Here is a 15,097-nt window from a genome sequence, read left to right on the forward strand (position 1 = left end):
TCATTGTTCCAGTTACAGACATTTGTGTTGGTTATTTCTAATATTTCTTGTTGTTGTTGTTTGTTTTCTTTGTAAATGTTTTAATGTTTGTTTTTTTTCTCCTCCTTAATTAGTTTTGTATTATGTTTTTATTTTATTGTTTCTTGGATTTTTATGTCTTTAATCATTGGTATGATACCTCCTCACTTTTCCTGGACAGAACATATACAGGGCCGCCTCCCTGGCAAGGAGGGGTTGCAAGATAAGTTTTCCTACCCAACTCAGAGAAAATATTGTTATGGAGTAGACAAGGTTGCTGCCGGTAGGTTTTTCGTATCTTGCGTATATGTTCCTTTTGTTACATCTTCCAGGATAGTGTTGTGTTATGACTGAGGAGGGAAATGTGTTGATTAATATTAAATATTTTCATATTTATTTATAATCAAAAGGGGGGAAATGTCATGGAAAAATTACTATAAGGTCACATTTGCTGGTCATGTCATATGATATGCTTATGAACTATCACCAAAAGAATTATTTGGGTTTCATGTAGAAGGTTAGAAGTTGTTTTTCCACTACTGCGTCAGAACCAGACTATCTCTCCCTTTGTTTAATTCTTTATCGTTGGTATAAAACTCATGTGTTGTCTCTGCCTGGGAGAGCTTAGCAAGCTTTTCATCCAGACCTGCTTCATTACTGATTGTCCTACAAGCTCTCTGTATTGTGCACAATATATGAATAAACCTGACTGAGTGATTTCACCTGAACAGTGCTTGGAAATAGAATTTTTTCCACGACAGTGTGCATGTGCAATCTTTTTTAAAAAGATAAATAAATTTAATATTTTTAAATGGTTGTGTTTTGTCTTGAAATGACAGATTACAAACACCAAAGTGTCTGAACATTTATTAACAGCCAACGTAATCCTGAACTGTACTATTCTAACAGTTTTCCTCTTGACAGTTTTTTTTTAAACACACAAAAAACAAAACTGTGTAACTTAATTACACATAATATGCAGGACCACATACAAACTGCTTTTTTTTCTAACAAAATCACACACTCTTATAGGAAACTTGAGCGAGTGACAAAAACACAAACAACAAAACGGTCCTTTAAAGATAGAAAAGGTAGTCGTCAAGCTTGACGCTGGGCTGCTTGTGAATGCTCTGCCCAACCAGGAAAGCCAGCTTATGGCCGTACTGGCAGGGAGCAGGAACACGGATGATTCCCTAAAGCACAAAACAAGAGGGGAAAAACAAACATGAGCTACAAGAACAAATCATTTATGACATTTTAAAAGGATTAATCATATGCAAGATTTAGCATGAGCTTCATTACATTATAGGTGTAGGAATATAATCATGTTAGGGCAGATTGTTTTAGCTATAATTACCTGAACCTGGAATAAATGGGTTCAGGTTTTATCCAACTTAAGATATATAAAACCTGAGCCAGTTTTAACCAACAAGAGATCTGAATCAAAGCTTTAGCTGGCAGGAACATCCAAATGTGTAATCTCTTTATAAACTAACCTGAATGTCGTTTAGCATTAACAGAGCAACTTGATTAGGCTGAGAAATTATTTAAACTATCAGGCTATTTCTCCAAAAAAATCCTTTAATCCATGTGTAAACCAGCCCACCTGCCAGTTGTAGTACAAGTGACAGAGCTTGTACGTGAGCCGCTGCATGTGGTCAGGCTTCAGTCCGCTGGTGTCGTAGACGACGTTGTAGTGAGTGGGTGAAACGCTTCCTGATCTGACAGACTGGCTCACGATGTAGAAGTCGTACCTGGTGGGGAGAAAGGAACAGCTAGTTTTATTTTCCCACTACAGCATCAACACATACCTAGAAGGACAGTTGAAGCGTACCACTCCGGACGGGTGACCTCTGTGTCAATGACGGTGCCAGGTGGTGGGTTGGTGAACTTGTCGCCGATCATGGTGAAAAACCTGCTGCTGATGCGCTTCTTGACCACCACCACACTCAACTTGGGTCTACAATGAGGAGATGAAGCTCATTATAAACACAAAAAAACACAGGCCAGGTTTTAATGTATGCAGTAAATGTTGCTCCGATAAGCCAGCTCTGTGAAATGCTCTTATACAATTTCCTACAAAGTATGTAGGAACCATGATACATTAGTTCAACAGAGGAAACCACTGTATAGTATCTCCAAATGAACAATGCATTAGCTTTTGAGGAAATTTTTTTTAACAAACTTACTCATAGTTCTCCCCGAGGGACTTGATGGAGTCCATCATCTGAGCCACCTCGTAGTTGACGACACTTTGCAACTGGCCGTCTCCTACTCCATCCCGATACACAATGATGCGATTCGGCAGGCAGTTATTGAACTTCAGGTAGTCTTTCAGGGCACCTGGGTAAAAAAGGGCAGTCTTCTTTTAAATATACAACAGTTTTATAGAGTACAAATTAGTACGGTAGAAAAGTGTTGAGCAGAAAATAAAAGAAACCTACCAGTCAGGGCCATTTTCAGTCCATCCATTATTTCCTGACCTTTGTGCTGCAGGACACACTTTGAGTACCATCTTGAAGAAGAAAAAAAAATGCAAAATGCTGCTAAATGACTGAATACAAAGATTAAGGCATCTTTAAAATGCTTTAATCTTTATAAGGCGTTTAAATGTTAAGCCCAATTGAAGTGAGTATGATAAAGCTGGATCAGTTGCTCACCTGCTCATGGTCTGGTTGAGGCTGGCCACCAGAGCACCGATAGACCGCTTCCCAGCAGACGTGTCATGGTAGCAGTCAATGCCCACAATCATCAGCTGTTTGAGCTGCATGAATCATTTTGGTCATTCAGTGAAATATTTAGACCAAAGGTTAATGCTAATCTTAAACACAAAGCACTAAAACCACTAAGCTACTTTTACCTAAAACTAAAAAACATTACAAATTAATAATGTTTCTGAAAGAAAAACCATAAACCCCATCAACACATCAACACGAAGAAATCAAGAGGCAGGAATGTCAAAAATGTTCCTGGACTTACAGGGATCTCCACACTCCACAGCTCTCCTCCCATTTTGCAGGCCATCTGCAGGGCGATCTTCGTTGCCACAGTCATGAGCGCCTGAGGTCGGCTGAGGGTGCGGGCCACCACACACTGGCTGGGAGTGGGACAGTCCACACACAGGTACTTCTTAATGCTGTCGTACTTGTCCTTGTTGCTGTTGGGAAGGACAACCACCACCTAGAAATTGTAATTACAAAAATGAAGTTAGAATGAAGATTTTGACATTTTTAAATTTGTATCAATGCAAGTTTAATGGAGCAGTATTGTGCTGTATACTTAAGGCAAAAACGTTCACAATAAAATTATTTGCAGTCTACATAATGACACATTTTACAACACTTGACAGGAGTGGGCTTAAAAAGTCTAATAAAAGAGTATTTAAGAATATGGGTCTATAGTCATATTGCATACGCTCTGCATTCAGGCCCATTCAATTAATAGCAAATGTCTAACATCCTCTAATTTCCTCTATGGGGGATTAATAAATTTATATCTTATCTTATTCCAGAACAAACCATTTGAGTCTGTTGTCCCACGTTTTGCTGCAGAGCTTTGAGGAGAGATAGTTGATTGTCTTCAAACTCAATTCTGTATAAGAAAGAAAACTAGGTTAAAAGAAATAAGAAATTAAATGGTCTTGCTTACCTTGCAACATTTTAATAGTTAAAAATCGAGTTAATTGTCACCAAACATTGACGCTATTTCACAACATTTTAGAGGGAACAAAATGTGATAAATGAAAATCTAAAGTAGAAACATTTACAAAGGGTTGCACTCACATTATGGGCCGTTGCATCCGGATGCCGATGGGCCCGGAGACTTTGTGCAGGGTTTGCAGGAGGGACTGCGCTTCATTGCTGTTACGGCGGGAGTGGAACAAGAACCAGTTTTCCAGTGGGGGAGCACTTATCACAGGTATCCCACGCATCTCTCTGGACCAGTCAGCTGATTGGGGGTTGTAATCATACTAGAGGACATAACAGTGATACATAAACTCAAGATAAATTCAATTGATTCTAAGGGCAAAGTTCTGGGTTGGGAACATACGGATCTTGGTCCTTGGAAAATCCTCTCTCCTCCAAGGACTCTGCCAGTCAGACTCAGAAGTTTCTCGTCAAAGCTGAGTCCCCATTTCGACATCTCAGACTGCGCATCAGCGTTCCTTAGAGGTAAAAAAAAAACAACAACTAAGTTTGGGAACATGGCTGACACAAAATTTGTGGTTTTCAGTTGAAATGTTAACATATTGGTATAGAATTAAGGCAATTTTATAAAATAGCTTTAAGGTAATTTTTTAAGGCTTGGAATTATTGCAATGTCTGATGTGGTCATGAAGCATTTAAGCCGACTTTATTTCCACCTACTTGTGAATGCTTGTTATAAATCTGTTGAGCTGTCTCTCCCTCTGATCTGGGTTCAGTCTGGTGTGCGTGCTCAACTCCTTCATTATGGTAAAGTCATTCCGCATCTTATCAGTCAACCCTGTAAAACATGATTCACTTTTTACATGTTCAACATTTTCAACAAATTATGCATTGCATGAATTGACTAATCAAAATCATCGGCAGAATTTTCAGCAATCACTCAATCACCAAACATTATGCAGCACGGCCAATGAAGCTTTACATAGTTGCAAATACATTTTCACTCCTGTAACAAATGAAACAATACGTCTTTCTAATGTTGCGGTTTAACGGTGACTATTCAGCAGGTCCACCTGTGAGGTAGCACAGTTCTGGCACAAGCAAAGCCGGGCCAGGAGGGGGCCCTCCAGAAGGGCCCATCTTCTTCACATGGCTAACCAGCAGCACCTGGTTCGTATCAGTGATGTCCAGACCGTATTGCTACGGAAAGAAAAGATCCAGAGTGGAAAGGAAAAGAATCAGGCTGTTTTAAACAATTACTGTCAGAAAACATTTTTTTTTTTTTTTGTGGGTGCGTCTTTACATCAAAACCAGAGCATAAGTGTCTGGTGTCTACATTAGTCACTGTGCATGTGCACCAACCAAAAGCATTTTGTGTTTTAACGCTTACGTTCTTGTAGTAGTTCTTAAAGGAGATTTCGGTGTCTCCTCTAGTGAAAGTGTTGTTGGGAGTGTGATCCCAGGCAATGTCATCAACCCTGTAGGTTTTGTTGTTGTACCTTCAAATAAAAAAAACATTATTTAGAAAGCAGGTCTTGGAATATATGCAAGATATTTATAATAATTCCAATAGAAGCCGCTTAAAGTTTAAAAACATGGAAACAACTTTAAGGATGCGTCGGGTCCTACTTTGTGAGAACAATCTGGCCAATAAGCTCCTTGGAACAGATGTCAGTGTAGCGTTCTCTGCCACACTGCTGCCTCAGGCTGATCATGAGGTCGAGCACCGTGTCACTACGAAGCACCTTGTGGCTCACGTCGGTGCACATCATGATGGAGGACTCATAATTGAGGATGGTGGTGGAGTACCCCGGCCAAACTGTTAGTCTAAAAACAAAACAAAAAAGCCCTGGTGATGTGAAAGAAACTTTAAAACTCTTTTTTTCCACCTTTCTTTAAACATGTATTAAACATAAGACAACATTCTCCACTTAAGGACAAAACATCTGCTCTGCTCTTGTCAGTTGATTGCATTGTGACTGATAAAAATTTACTTTACCAATCTTAAAAAAAAACAACCAACATACCTGTGCTGTCGGATCTCATGTGGCTCATTGGGGTTGTAGTAGTTGCGTCCAATCTGCTGCATGTTCAGAACTCTCAGGATCCTGTGAAATTCAATGCGATAAATGAGACGACTACAAGTTCTCAATGAGGCTCCTGATGTTATTTTACCCGTCTGACCTACCGTCTGAAGATGAGGTTGTAAAACTGAATGCACACTGGTGATGTGGGTGGCAGCTCGTTTGTCAAGGTGACGGTTATCAAAACCTTCTCCTTATTCCTTGTCTCACTGTAGAGGACAGTTTCCTGAAAAAAATTCAACAAATCATAAAAAGAAAAAGCTAAATAATCCAATAAACAGAAAGCTCATACAAGTGCAAAAATAGGACAACAGCTATTTAATATTACTGTAAGAGCACATTCTTATCCTTTACATGACTGATGACAGCACAAACGGTTTAACCATTTTACTGAAATCTGAAATATTCTACTAGTTGGTTTAAGCTTTTCGATCCGCAGAGGCTGACCCAGTTAAAACCATTAAAACATCTGGAGGAGGTGCTAGAGGTAGAACTGAAGAGGCTCATGCTGTACCTTGCAGTGCAGTCTGTGAGGCAGGAAGAGCAGAGCGCCATCGAAGTTCCGAGCTGTACCAAGGACGTCAGAGTGCTGGAAGAGGAGGGCTGATCTCAGGCGCCTCGACTCCATCGGGGGTTTGAAGTCCACGTGGTACTGATACAGAATCCACTGAGGGCGAGACAGGATCCGGAAGAAGTTTGCAGTCAACTTGATGGCGGCACCGGATGTTCCTGGAGGAGTGTGCACACATATGACCTTTACGATGTTCCTCTCACCAAATATATATATATATATATATATTGGTATACGTCTGTGGTAATGGACTGACCAGTCTTTGAATCCTTCACATGTTCCATCGCCTGTCTGGTGTATACTCCTATATCATGGAAGTCCCGTCGGCGTCCACCTCGTTCTCCAAGCTTCACTTGCTGAAATCCAGTTGAGATCTGCAGAACAGCTTTAAACAGAATTTAAACTGTTAACAAAAACGGTGGGACAAAACTGACAGTTAATCCAGAGTGCAGGGAAGTATCCGCATTTTATCAAAATACGGAAAAAGTGAAGCTTCCCAGATGCACTGTAAATGTAGACTGAATTGTTCAACAGCCATAAATCTGTCAAAAGTTAAGACTCCCATATGCTTTTTACATTTTAATCCCCCATTTCCAGCATCTACAAGCTTTATTTTACCTTCTCTGGCTATGGCTCCAGGAGCACCCTTCTGTCTGCCTCGGCCAACCAGCTCGCCCTCTGCTGGAGGGGGAGGTGCTGGTGCCACCTCATGGGCCTGGGTCTGCAAAAGACCAAAAGAGTAAAAATAAAGTTTCAAACGTGTTACAATTGTGTTGAGGACTGGAGTTGGAGATGCCAAGTTTAATAGCTACTGTATTCACATACCTGTATACAACAAATAAAAAAAAAAATCAAGTAATTTGATTTGTGAAAATGTGCTTAAATAGCCAACAAGGTCTGGATTCCATCAAAAATAATTTATATTTTAATTCCAGAATATGTAAACATGCTAATAAGATAATTCTTCAATTACAATATGCCACACAATCTAAGGAGCTAAGATTTTTTAATATAAGCAGTTTCAGTAACAACTTCTCAGGTACTAATGTGAATTTTAACTTTCTTATATGTATATGGATACATATATATATATATATATATACACACATAGAATATGTAAATATTTTTTACATATTCAAAGCCATTTTCTACGGAAGAGGATTAGGGCCACTGAAAAAAAAAATTATGGCCCTGAAAAAAAAAAAAATCTCAGAATTTTTATGTAAAAAAAAAAAAAAAAAAAAAAAATTCCGGGGCCCGAAAAAAAATAAAAATAAAAAATTCCGTGGCCCTAAAAAAAAAAAAAAAAAAAATTCCGTGGCCCAGAAAAAAAAAATCTCAGAAAACAGAATTCTGATTGATGGACGCCAGCAAGCAACCAGCTTCAGAACCACGGACGCGAGTTGTGGCGGACAGCTAACGTTCTGGAGAAAATGTCTGATTTAAGTGACTTTTTACGTGCCAGAGGAGTCCCCGAAGCTTCTATTGCACTGACTAATGGAAGAACAAAAGGTGAGTAAATCAAATGAGATAGTTTGGTGTCTAAAGCCGAACGGTTATGGCTAGTTGTTAGCATGTTTGTTAGCTTACGTGGTTATAGGAATAAACTGATTTACAAAGTTAAATCACACAGATGAACAAAGGATGTAACAGCTGTTGATTGCTGGAATTGTCCAGTAAATGTTTGGTGCGTTTATTTTATTGTTCTGTTTGAATGTTTTACAATGAAACTAAGGTTAGCTGAATGTCAGCCACCTTCTAAATAAGATATCTGCTGTGTTAAATTGTGTAACTTTTAGTTCAGTGGAGGACAGAAACTATGGTATAAAGTGACATCAACGTCTATATATGCAGTATTTAAAAGGAAAATGCATGACTTGCACCAATCTGCGGCTGGCTGTAGATCTGATCTAGGATCTCTTCACCAATGTAAAAGGTCACTTTAACGTTGATGTGCAGAGTAAATAATTATCCTTTCTCATCTGTTTGTGTGCAGATTGACTGGGATGTCGCAGCAACGCTAGAAAATTATGGAGACAGAATCGCCACCTTCAACTTCTGCTAAAACAAACTGGTCAAAAAAATAATCTGAACTTTGTTGTTGCTTATGGTAGAAAACAACTGGGAGGCCTCAAGAGATCCACTTATTGCTGCTGATTTGTACATAAGGTTAAGAAAGAAAAGTATTTAGCAACTTTCAGTGGCATAAAAAGAATTTAAAAAGTGTTGCTGTTTATCTCGATCATACCATTGGATAGTTTTTGCAATTTCTGATAGGTGCCCTCTACACAGGTCTTCTTGCACTGCATCTAATTAGACATATTGTCTGCAAGCAAACATAAAATTTTTGTTTTCATTCTGCCAGAACATGAAAGTGTATTGTTGTTATAATTTAAATATAGAGTTCTGCGATGACCTGGTTTTTAAGCTGCTACTGTGCTGATAAAAGTTAAACATACAGTTTGAGTGATATGTTTTTCTTTCCCAATTCAGTTTGTTTTGCTTTCACAGTTATTAGAAGGAACAATGCTAATGCAAAGTTAATTATTGTTCTATGATAATCAGTTTTGTACCAAATGTATGTTTTTAAAATGAGTATGCTACTTCATGAAAATTTTATTTTTCTTCTAACACAATGCTGCTCTGTTAAATTAAAGAAATTGACAATGTATGTTTGAGATGTGATCAAAATGGCAGCACAGCAAAAAGGATGTCATAAATTTATAAACCTGTTTTCTGTGAAAAACAAATGAATTTCATTGTGTTTACCAAGTGTTTGCATAGTACAATTGATTACAGATATTTAGGAACAATTGATAAAAAGTCATATGAAATTGTTTTTCTCACTGTCTTTAATTATAAGAAACAAAACCTTTCTTGTTTTTTAGGGTTTCATTTGCTCTTTCTTTGAGAGTGGTCAGATAGGAAAGTGAGTAATACGAGAGAGGAAACTACGCAACACAGGTCATCAGGTCGGGACTCAAACCTGTGATGTCCACGTTCAGGACTGAGGCCTCCATACAAGGGTTGTGCTTTTTCAACACACCACCCCAACTTTTCTTATTTTAAGTTAGTTAAAATTAACAAAATTGTATTTGCTAAATTCCATAAAACATACGAACATTTTTTAAGAGTTTTTGTAACTTTTCAAATTCAGCAGTTTATGTACTTCTGATTATTAGACCTGTTCAAATGAAAAGCAAGCTTAATTAACATATTGAAAACCATAACAGAAAAGTATTGGGTAAAGTAACATTTTATTAGCAAAATATTACAAAAACATTTATTTTGCTATTCCAGCTGGTAATTATAATTTTATAGTTCTCTAACAATATTTTTCTTGTTACCGTTGAAGGTTTCTATTCAGCAGCTGGAGATGTGAGATCAAGTCAAGATGCTTTTGGATGTAATAAACAGTTATTCATTTTTTTGTGGCCACTTCATTGTATGAGTTGAATCCAGGGATAATAAAAGAAACTAATCTCAGTCAAAACTGAGCTACCAACAGAAATGGCTAACTAAATGGCTAATTATTTTTTTAAACAAGAATAATAATGGTGTGTTACAACGAGATCAAATCCAGTGCAAAATCTCAAATTTTTGAAGCTTAATGTCATCCAGCTCTCTTATGAATCTTTTGAGATGATTCTCTACTTCCTTTTGATTAGGAGTTAAATCTGCAGCAAATTTCAGTAGCTGACAGACTTTTTTGGAAGTTGGTTGCAGGTCTGAGAACAGCTTTGTCAGTGCCTCCGAGCTGAGGGACAGATGTGGGTAGATGATCTCCCTCAGTAGTCAATGGCGAACATTGGTTTTTGGACGAGCTCTTTGTGAACTATTTATTTCATCAAGGATTGTAGGGAGATAACAATTTTCCAGCGTTGCTGCGACATCCCAGTCAATCTGCACACAAACAGATGAGAAAGGATAATTATTTACTCTGCACATCAACGTTAAAGTGACCTTTTACATTGGTGAAGAGATCCTAGATCAGATCTACAGCCAGCCGCAGATTGGTGCAAGTCATGCATTTTCCTTTTAAATACTGCATATATAGACGTTGATGTCACTTTATACCATAGTTTCTGTCCTCCACTGAACTAAAAGTTACACAATTTAACACAGCAGATATCTTATTTAGAAGGTGGCTGACATTCAGCTAACCTTAGTTTCATTGTAAAACATTCAAACAGAACAATAAAATAAACGCACCAAACATTTACTGGACAATTCCAGCAATCAACAGCTGTTACATCCTTTGTTCATCTGTGTGATTTAACTTTGTAAATCAGTTTATTCCTATAACCACGTAAGCTAACAAACATGCTAACAACTAGCCATAACCGTTCGGCTTTAAACACCAAACTATCTCATTTGATTTACTCACCTTTTGTTCTTCCATTAGTGCAATAGAAGCTTCGGGGACTCCTCTGGCACGTAAAAAGTCACTTAAATCAGACATTTTCTCCAGAACGTTAGCTGTCCGCCACAACTCGCGTCCGTGGTTCTGAAGCTGGTTGCTTGCTGGCGTCCATCAGTCAGAATTCTGTTTTCTGAGATTTTTTTTTTCTGGGCCACGGAATTTTTTTTTTTTTTTTTTTTTTTTCGGGCCACGGAATTTTTTTTTTTTTTTTTTTTTCGGGCCCCGGAATTTTTTTTTTTTTTTTTCTGGGCCATAATTTTTTTTTTTTCAGTGGCCCTAATCCTCTTCCGTAATTTTCATATTATGGACCATTTTCTAAATAACATGTACAGTGTAAAATTTTCCCAGCTGAGTTTTTTTTTTTTTTTTTAATGGGAGTCCTTTGAATGGGTCTCGACTGAAGGTGGCCTGGATGCCAAAAGAAGGCAGCAATGCAGCGTGTATTTAGAAAATGAGGTGAAACTTACCGCTCCGGGCGTTGAAGTCTCTTGACCACGTGCTCTGCCTCTCGATCTTGCTCGTGCACGACCGGTCATTTTCGGTTACACTGCAACGGCACAACTGGTAGAGAAAAAGGGGATTTCTTTCGCTTTTTTTATATTGTGGATGAGGAAATTCAAAGCACACTAACGAACAACTTGATGTACTTTACTAACAAAAGCGCACTAGTATGAGTCGCATACGAAGATAAGGGACCTGAAGGGAGACGAAGACCTCAGGGTTAACTTCCTGCTAGCTCGCCAGGTGCAAGCTAATTTTTGGAAACTGGAAAAAAATAGATAAATAAATAAATAAAAAAGATAAACATAAATTTACTGTACATTAATGTATGTTATTTCAAACATATTTTTGATTTAACAAATTATTGAAAATTAAATTTTGAATTTTTTAAAAAAATAACTCGGCAGGGAAGTTGGTTTAGAAAGTTATTTGGTCATTGTCGGTATGTTTTTGTTTGTCTCTTGTAATCTACTAAAGTTTACTTACTTTTTAAATAATTCTTCGCAAACAGAAACGACTCACGCAGATCCCATCCAGAATCGAAAAGACTAAACGTTGCTGCTAATTTGCTTTAGTACTACAATGAAACATATATTAATACGCCGCTTGGATTTAATTTTCCTTGTAACATGCCTTATAACTAAATATTGTATCGTTAGCTATGTCTTTCTTTTAAAAACCATAACAGAGACTTTACATGAGGACTTCTGAAGACATAAACACATGTAAAGTTTGGGAACTAGTTTTCCAGGCGGATTAGTCTTTTCAACATTTTGCAGTTCTCTGTTGGATTTTTAAGTAGTTGCTGTCGCTTTTATCGCCACTAGATGGAGACAAAGACAAGAAATGACTAACAGTCATACTTTATTGTAGCCAAGGCACACAAACTCAATCTAATAGAGGTTCTGATGAAGCCTAGAACGCAAACAAATGTTTGTGGCGGTACATAATGTAAAACAAAGTGACTTTAACACTTCGTAGCTAATTCATAATCTGTTTAGCTTTCTAAATGCATCTTAGTGACACTCAATATATTTGTCAAAATGTCACTGTATGGAAAAAATAATAATCAAGATTGAATTTGGTATTAAGACATCTTATTCAAGGCCATACACTTCAAAGACGGAAGCGTGACCTAAGATTCTTAGATTTAAACCAAGACCCTATTTTATTAAATTTTTTTTTATTAGGAGAATTTATTTTATTTCAGAAAATGTTTAACACATAAAAAAGTTAACTGAAAATTTCTAAAGAAAGTGATGGGAAAAAAAAATTACACAATTTTATAAAGTCAGAAATGAATTTGAGGCTCTTATGCCTCATCATGAGTTATTATTTCCTGACAAACTTTTCTACTCTGCTCTACATTCGGCTATCTGAGAGAGAACTTGGCACCTCAGAGGGCATTTTGGGAGGATGTATGCAAGTCTTTCATGTCTGAGATCTAAGAGTGATTACATATTCAAACCTGAGGGACGATTCTAGGAGGACCTGCTTTTGTTACTGTTTACCTGCTGGAAGAGGACTAAGGGGAGATGAAGCAAAAAGGCATTGACTGGAATGTCATCAAGCCTGATTATTGTGCAAAAGGAGGAAACATATATAGAGCTAAAGATGGGCAAAACATTTCCCTTAGCACATTTTGGGAATGCAGCAGTTGGAGACATGATTCAACACATTGTGCCACCACAAAAAATGCAGCACTGTAAAAACTGATATAAAGCAGGGTGGGTGAGATCTCTTCATAAACATCTCTATTCCTAAAAAAAAAAAAAAAAACAAAGAAGAAGAAAAAAAATATAACCACAAAGGCTTGTGGAAAAGAAGAAAACAGGGCCAGTGAGAGGACTGCAAGCTGAGTGGTGTGAGGCTGAGAAAGGTGCACCCTGCCAGGGACGTTGATGAATGCGCTTCAGGCTTCAAGCTCGCCCCGCAGCCTCCAGCCGTGTGGATTCCACGCTTGCGCTAATCATGCTCTGTGAGATACCACGGCCCAGAGCTGATGAAAGGGAACACGGAACACGGTTAGTAGCTCAAACCGGCTGCACTTTCACAAAACACACAGCTTTCACAAACATGTTTCTGTGTCGATTTGCCGCGTCTGTTTTCAACCTAATTTCCTGGTTTAATCATTAAAAACAAAACAAGATCAAAGCTTCCGTTTTACATAATTCACAGCGACTCCATTAAGCTTGAACTCTTGATTGCAAAACCAGAGCAAGAGGGGATTCCGGATAATAAGTATCTACCATAGCATGATATCTGTAAGCGGGTTATGGAAATTAGATTATTCTCTTCCCAACCATGGAACCTAATCTGCTCCGCATCAGTGTGTTTCTCTTAAGAAGACGCAGGCGGTGCATAACACAAACATCATCATGGGCTCCTAAAGCTTTTGAAAAATAAGCTATTAGAGTAAGCATGAGGTTTAAAAGCTAATTATGGCACTTATACAGTGAAACTTATATACACTGCAACATTTTTTTCTTGAATTTGTTCTTGTAGGTGTACATAATAGTTGTTACAAATCTTTTCTTCCAAAAGTCAAATTTGAAGAGGGAAAAAAAAAAATTAAGAAGAATTGGGTTACATTTACCATTTTAGCACCAATAGCAAATATTTGGGAAGAGCCCAAAAATAAATGTATGTTTTGAATCTCGTACACAAAACTTTAGGAAAACTTCCCTTTTAAATCTCACTCTTTTTTTTTTCACAAAATCACCAGTGACACCTCTGCTTTCAATACTTTGAACAGCCCCAACTTAGCAAACAGCACATGGTCATCTCCAGCAATATTTCATAAGGGTGGAGAACCATTTCTCTTTACTCGAGGCTCTCTGTCCTCTCCTTTACTCACCTCATAGGTTTCTCATAGGGATTGGATCCAAAAGTTGAGATATTCATCGAAGAAAGTCATGTTGTGGATCAGCGTCTTCTGGACACATCTGATGTCACATCTGAATGTAGCAAACAATTCTGTTTAAATCCTAATTACCCTTGGGAAAACTCCACACATTTCTGTTTGTGATGGTAGGACAGAGAAGCTATTTATGCAGCAAAACTCCCAGTCGGCATGTGAGAGGGGACAGAAGGAGAGGGTGATGGTTGCTATGGACCTTTGGGGGATTAAAGATGCTACTAAATGTCTTACTTACCTTGGCCAGCAAGTACAAGGTGCAAATTAAACAGAATGAAAAGTATTATTAATTGAAAGTTCCTTGGAACTCTAATCAATTAAGTCAATCACTTAAATATAGTTTAAAAAATGAGTTTATTACATTTACCTCAGCTATTATTCTTAAGATTATTATTCGTAGATGTGTGGACAGTCAGTGAATGACTGTCTTGACACTGAAGGCTTTATTTTATAATGAGCTTCAGTGTGAGACTAATGCTAATGCGAAAAAGTTTCATTTGTTTTAGAGCTTTTTCCCATCTTTGCCAGGGTTTCAAGCAAATAAGATATCACAGTGTATCCCGGACAAAAGCGAATCCATAAACACATATTTTGAAATAAAAGAATAATACATTTCGTCTTATAATCTATAAAAGGTTTAAAGAAGTACAAAGAAATTACATATTTTCCAGCTATGAGAGGACACTTCATAGTCATGCTTTTGGTGCTCCTCATGTGCACTGACACTGAAAGACTGTTAAAATGATCCTTTTGTACACACGTAATTTTTCAAACTAAAGAAATAGTTAATTTTACAACATCTAGAAACTTTTAGCAGTAAAATAAACAAATTTATGAACACATTTTTTGTTTGAACTCGTGACAGGTTTTCTTCACCGCATGGTGAAGTGAAGTCAGTTTCCGTGAATTCCTACCATTGCAAATCGTCCACAATGG

The 15,097-nt window shown here is 37.6% G+C and overlaps 1 protein-coding gene across 4 annotated transcripts; it reads right to left on the bottom strand.

Moving 5' to 3' along the window:
- Window positions 1–870: 870 nt before the first annotated feature.
- LOC122828108 (piwi-like protein 1) lies at window positions 871–11,769 on the bottom strand. Of its 4 annotated transcripts, none has more exons than XM_044111384.1 (22): window positions 11,731–11,769; window positions 11,440–11,508; window positions 11,211–11,304; window positions 6,939–7,041; window positions 6,577–6,705; window positions 6,264–6,478; window positions 5,854–5,975; window positions 5,693–5,773; window positions 5,295–5,492; window positions 5,056–5,164; window positions 4,739–4,865; window positions 4,386–4,503; window positions 4,069–4,183; window positions 3,801–3,988; window positions 3,537–3,609; window positions 2,998–3,198; window positions 2,679–2,782; window positions 2,463–2,533; window positions 2,208–2,361; window positions 1,853–1,978; window positions 1,625–1,772; window positions 871–1,211 (listed from the first exon to the last, which is right to left on the bottom strand). In XM_044111384.1, the coding sequence occupies exons 3-22, from the start codon at window positions 11,277–11,279 to the stop codon at window positions 1,095–1,097; spliced, it is 2,568 nt and encodes an 855-aa protein (XP_043967319.1). In that variant the 5' UTR covers window positions 11,280–11,304; window positions 11,440–11,508; window positions 11,731–11,769; the 3' UTR covers window positions 871–1,094. The 4 variants fall into 4 exon arrangements, with proteins under 4 accessions (XP_043967319.1, XP_043967322.1, XP_043967321.1 ...); XM_044111387.1 differs by having other exon boundaries at window positions 11,427–11,508; XM_044111386.1 differs by having other exon boundaries at window positions 11,410–11,508.
- Between the last annotated feature and the right edge of the window lie 3,328 nt (window positions 11,770–15,097).

This window comes from Gambusia affinis, linkage group LG03, assembly GCF_019740435.1.
Source record: "Gambusia affinis linkage group LG03, SWU_Gaff_1.0, whole genome shotgun sequence".
Classification (NCBI taxonomy): domain Eukaryota; kingdom Metazoa; phylum Chordata; class Actinopteri; order Cyprinodontiformes; family Poeciliidae; genus Gambusia; species Gambusia affinis.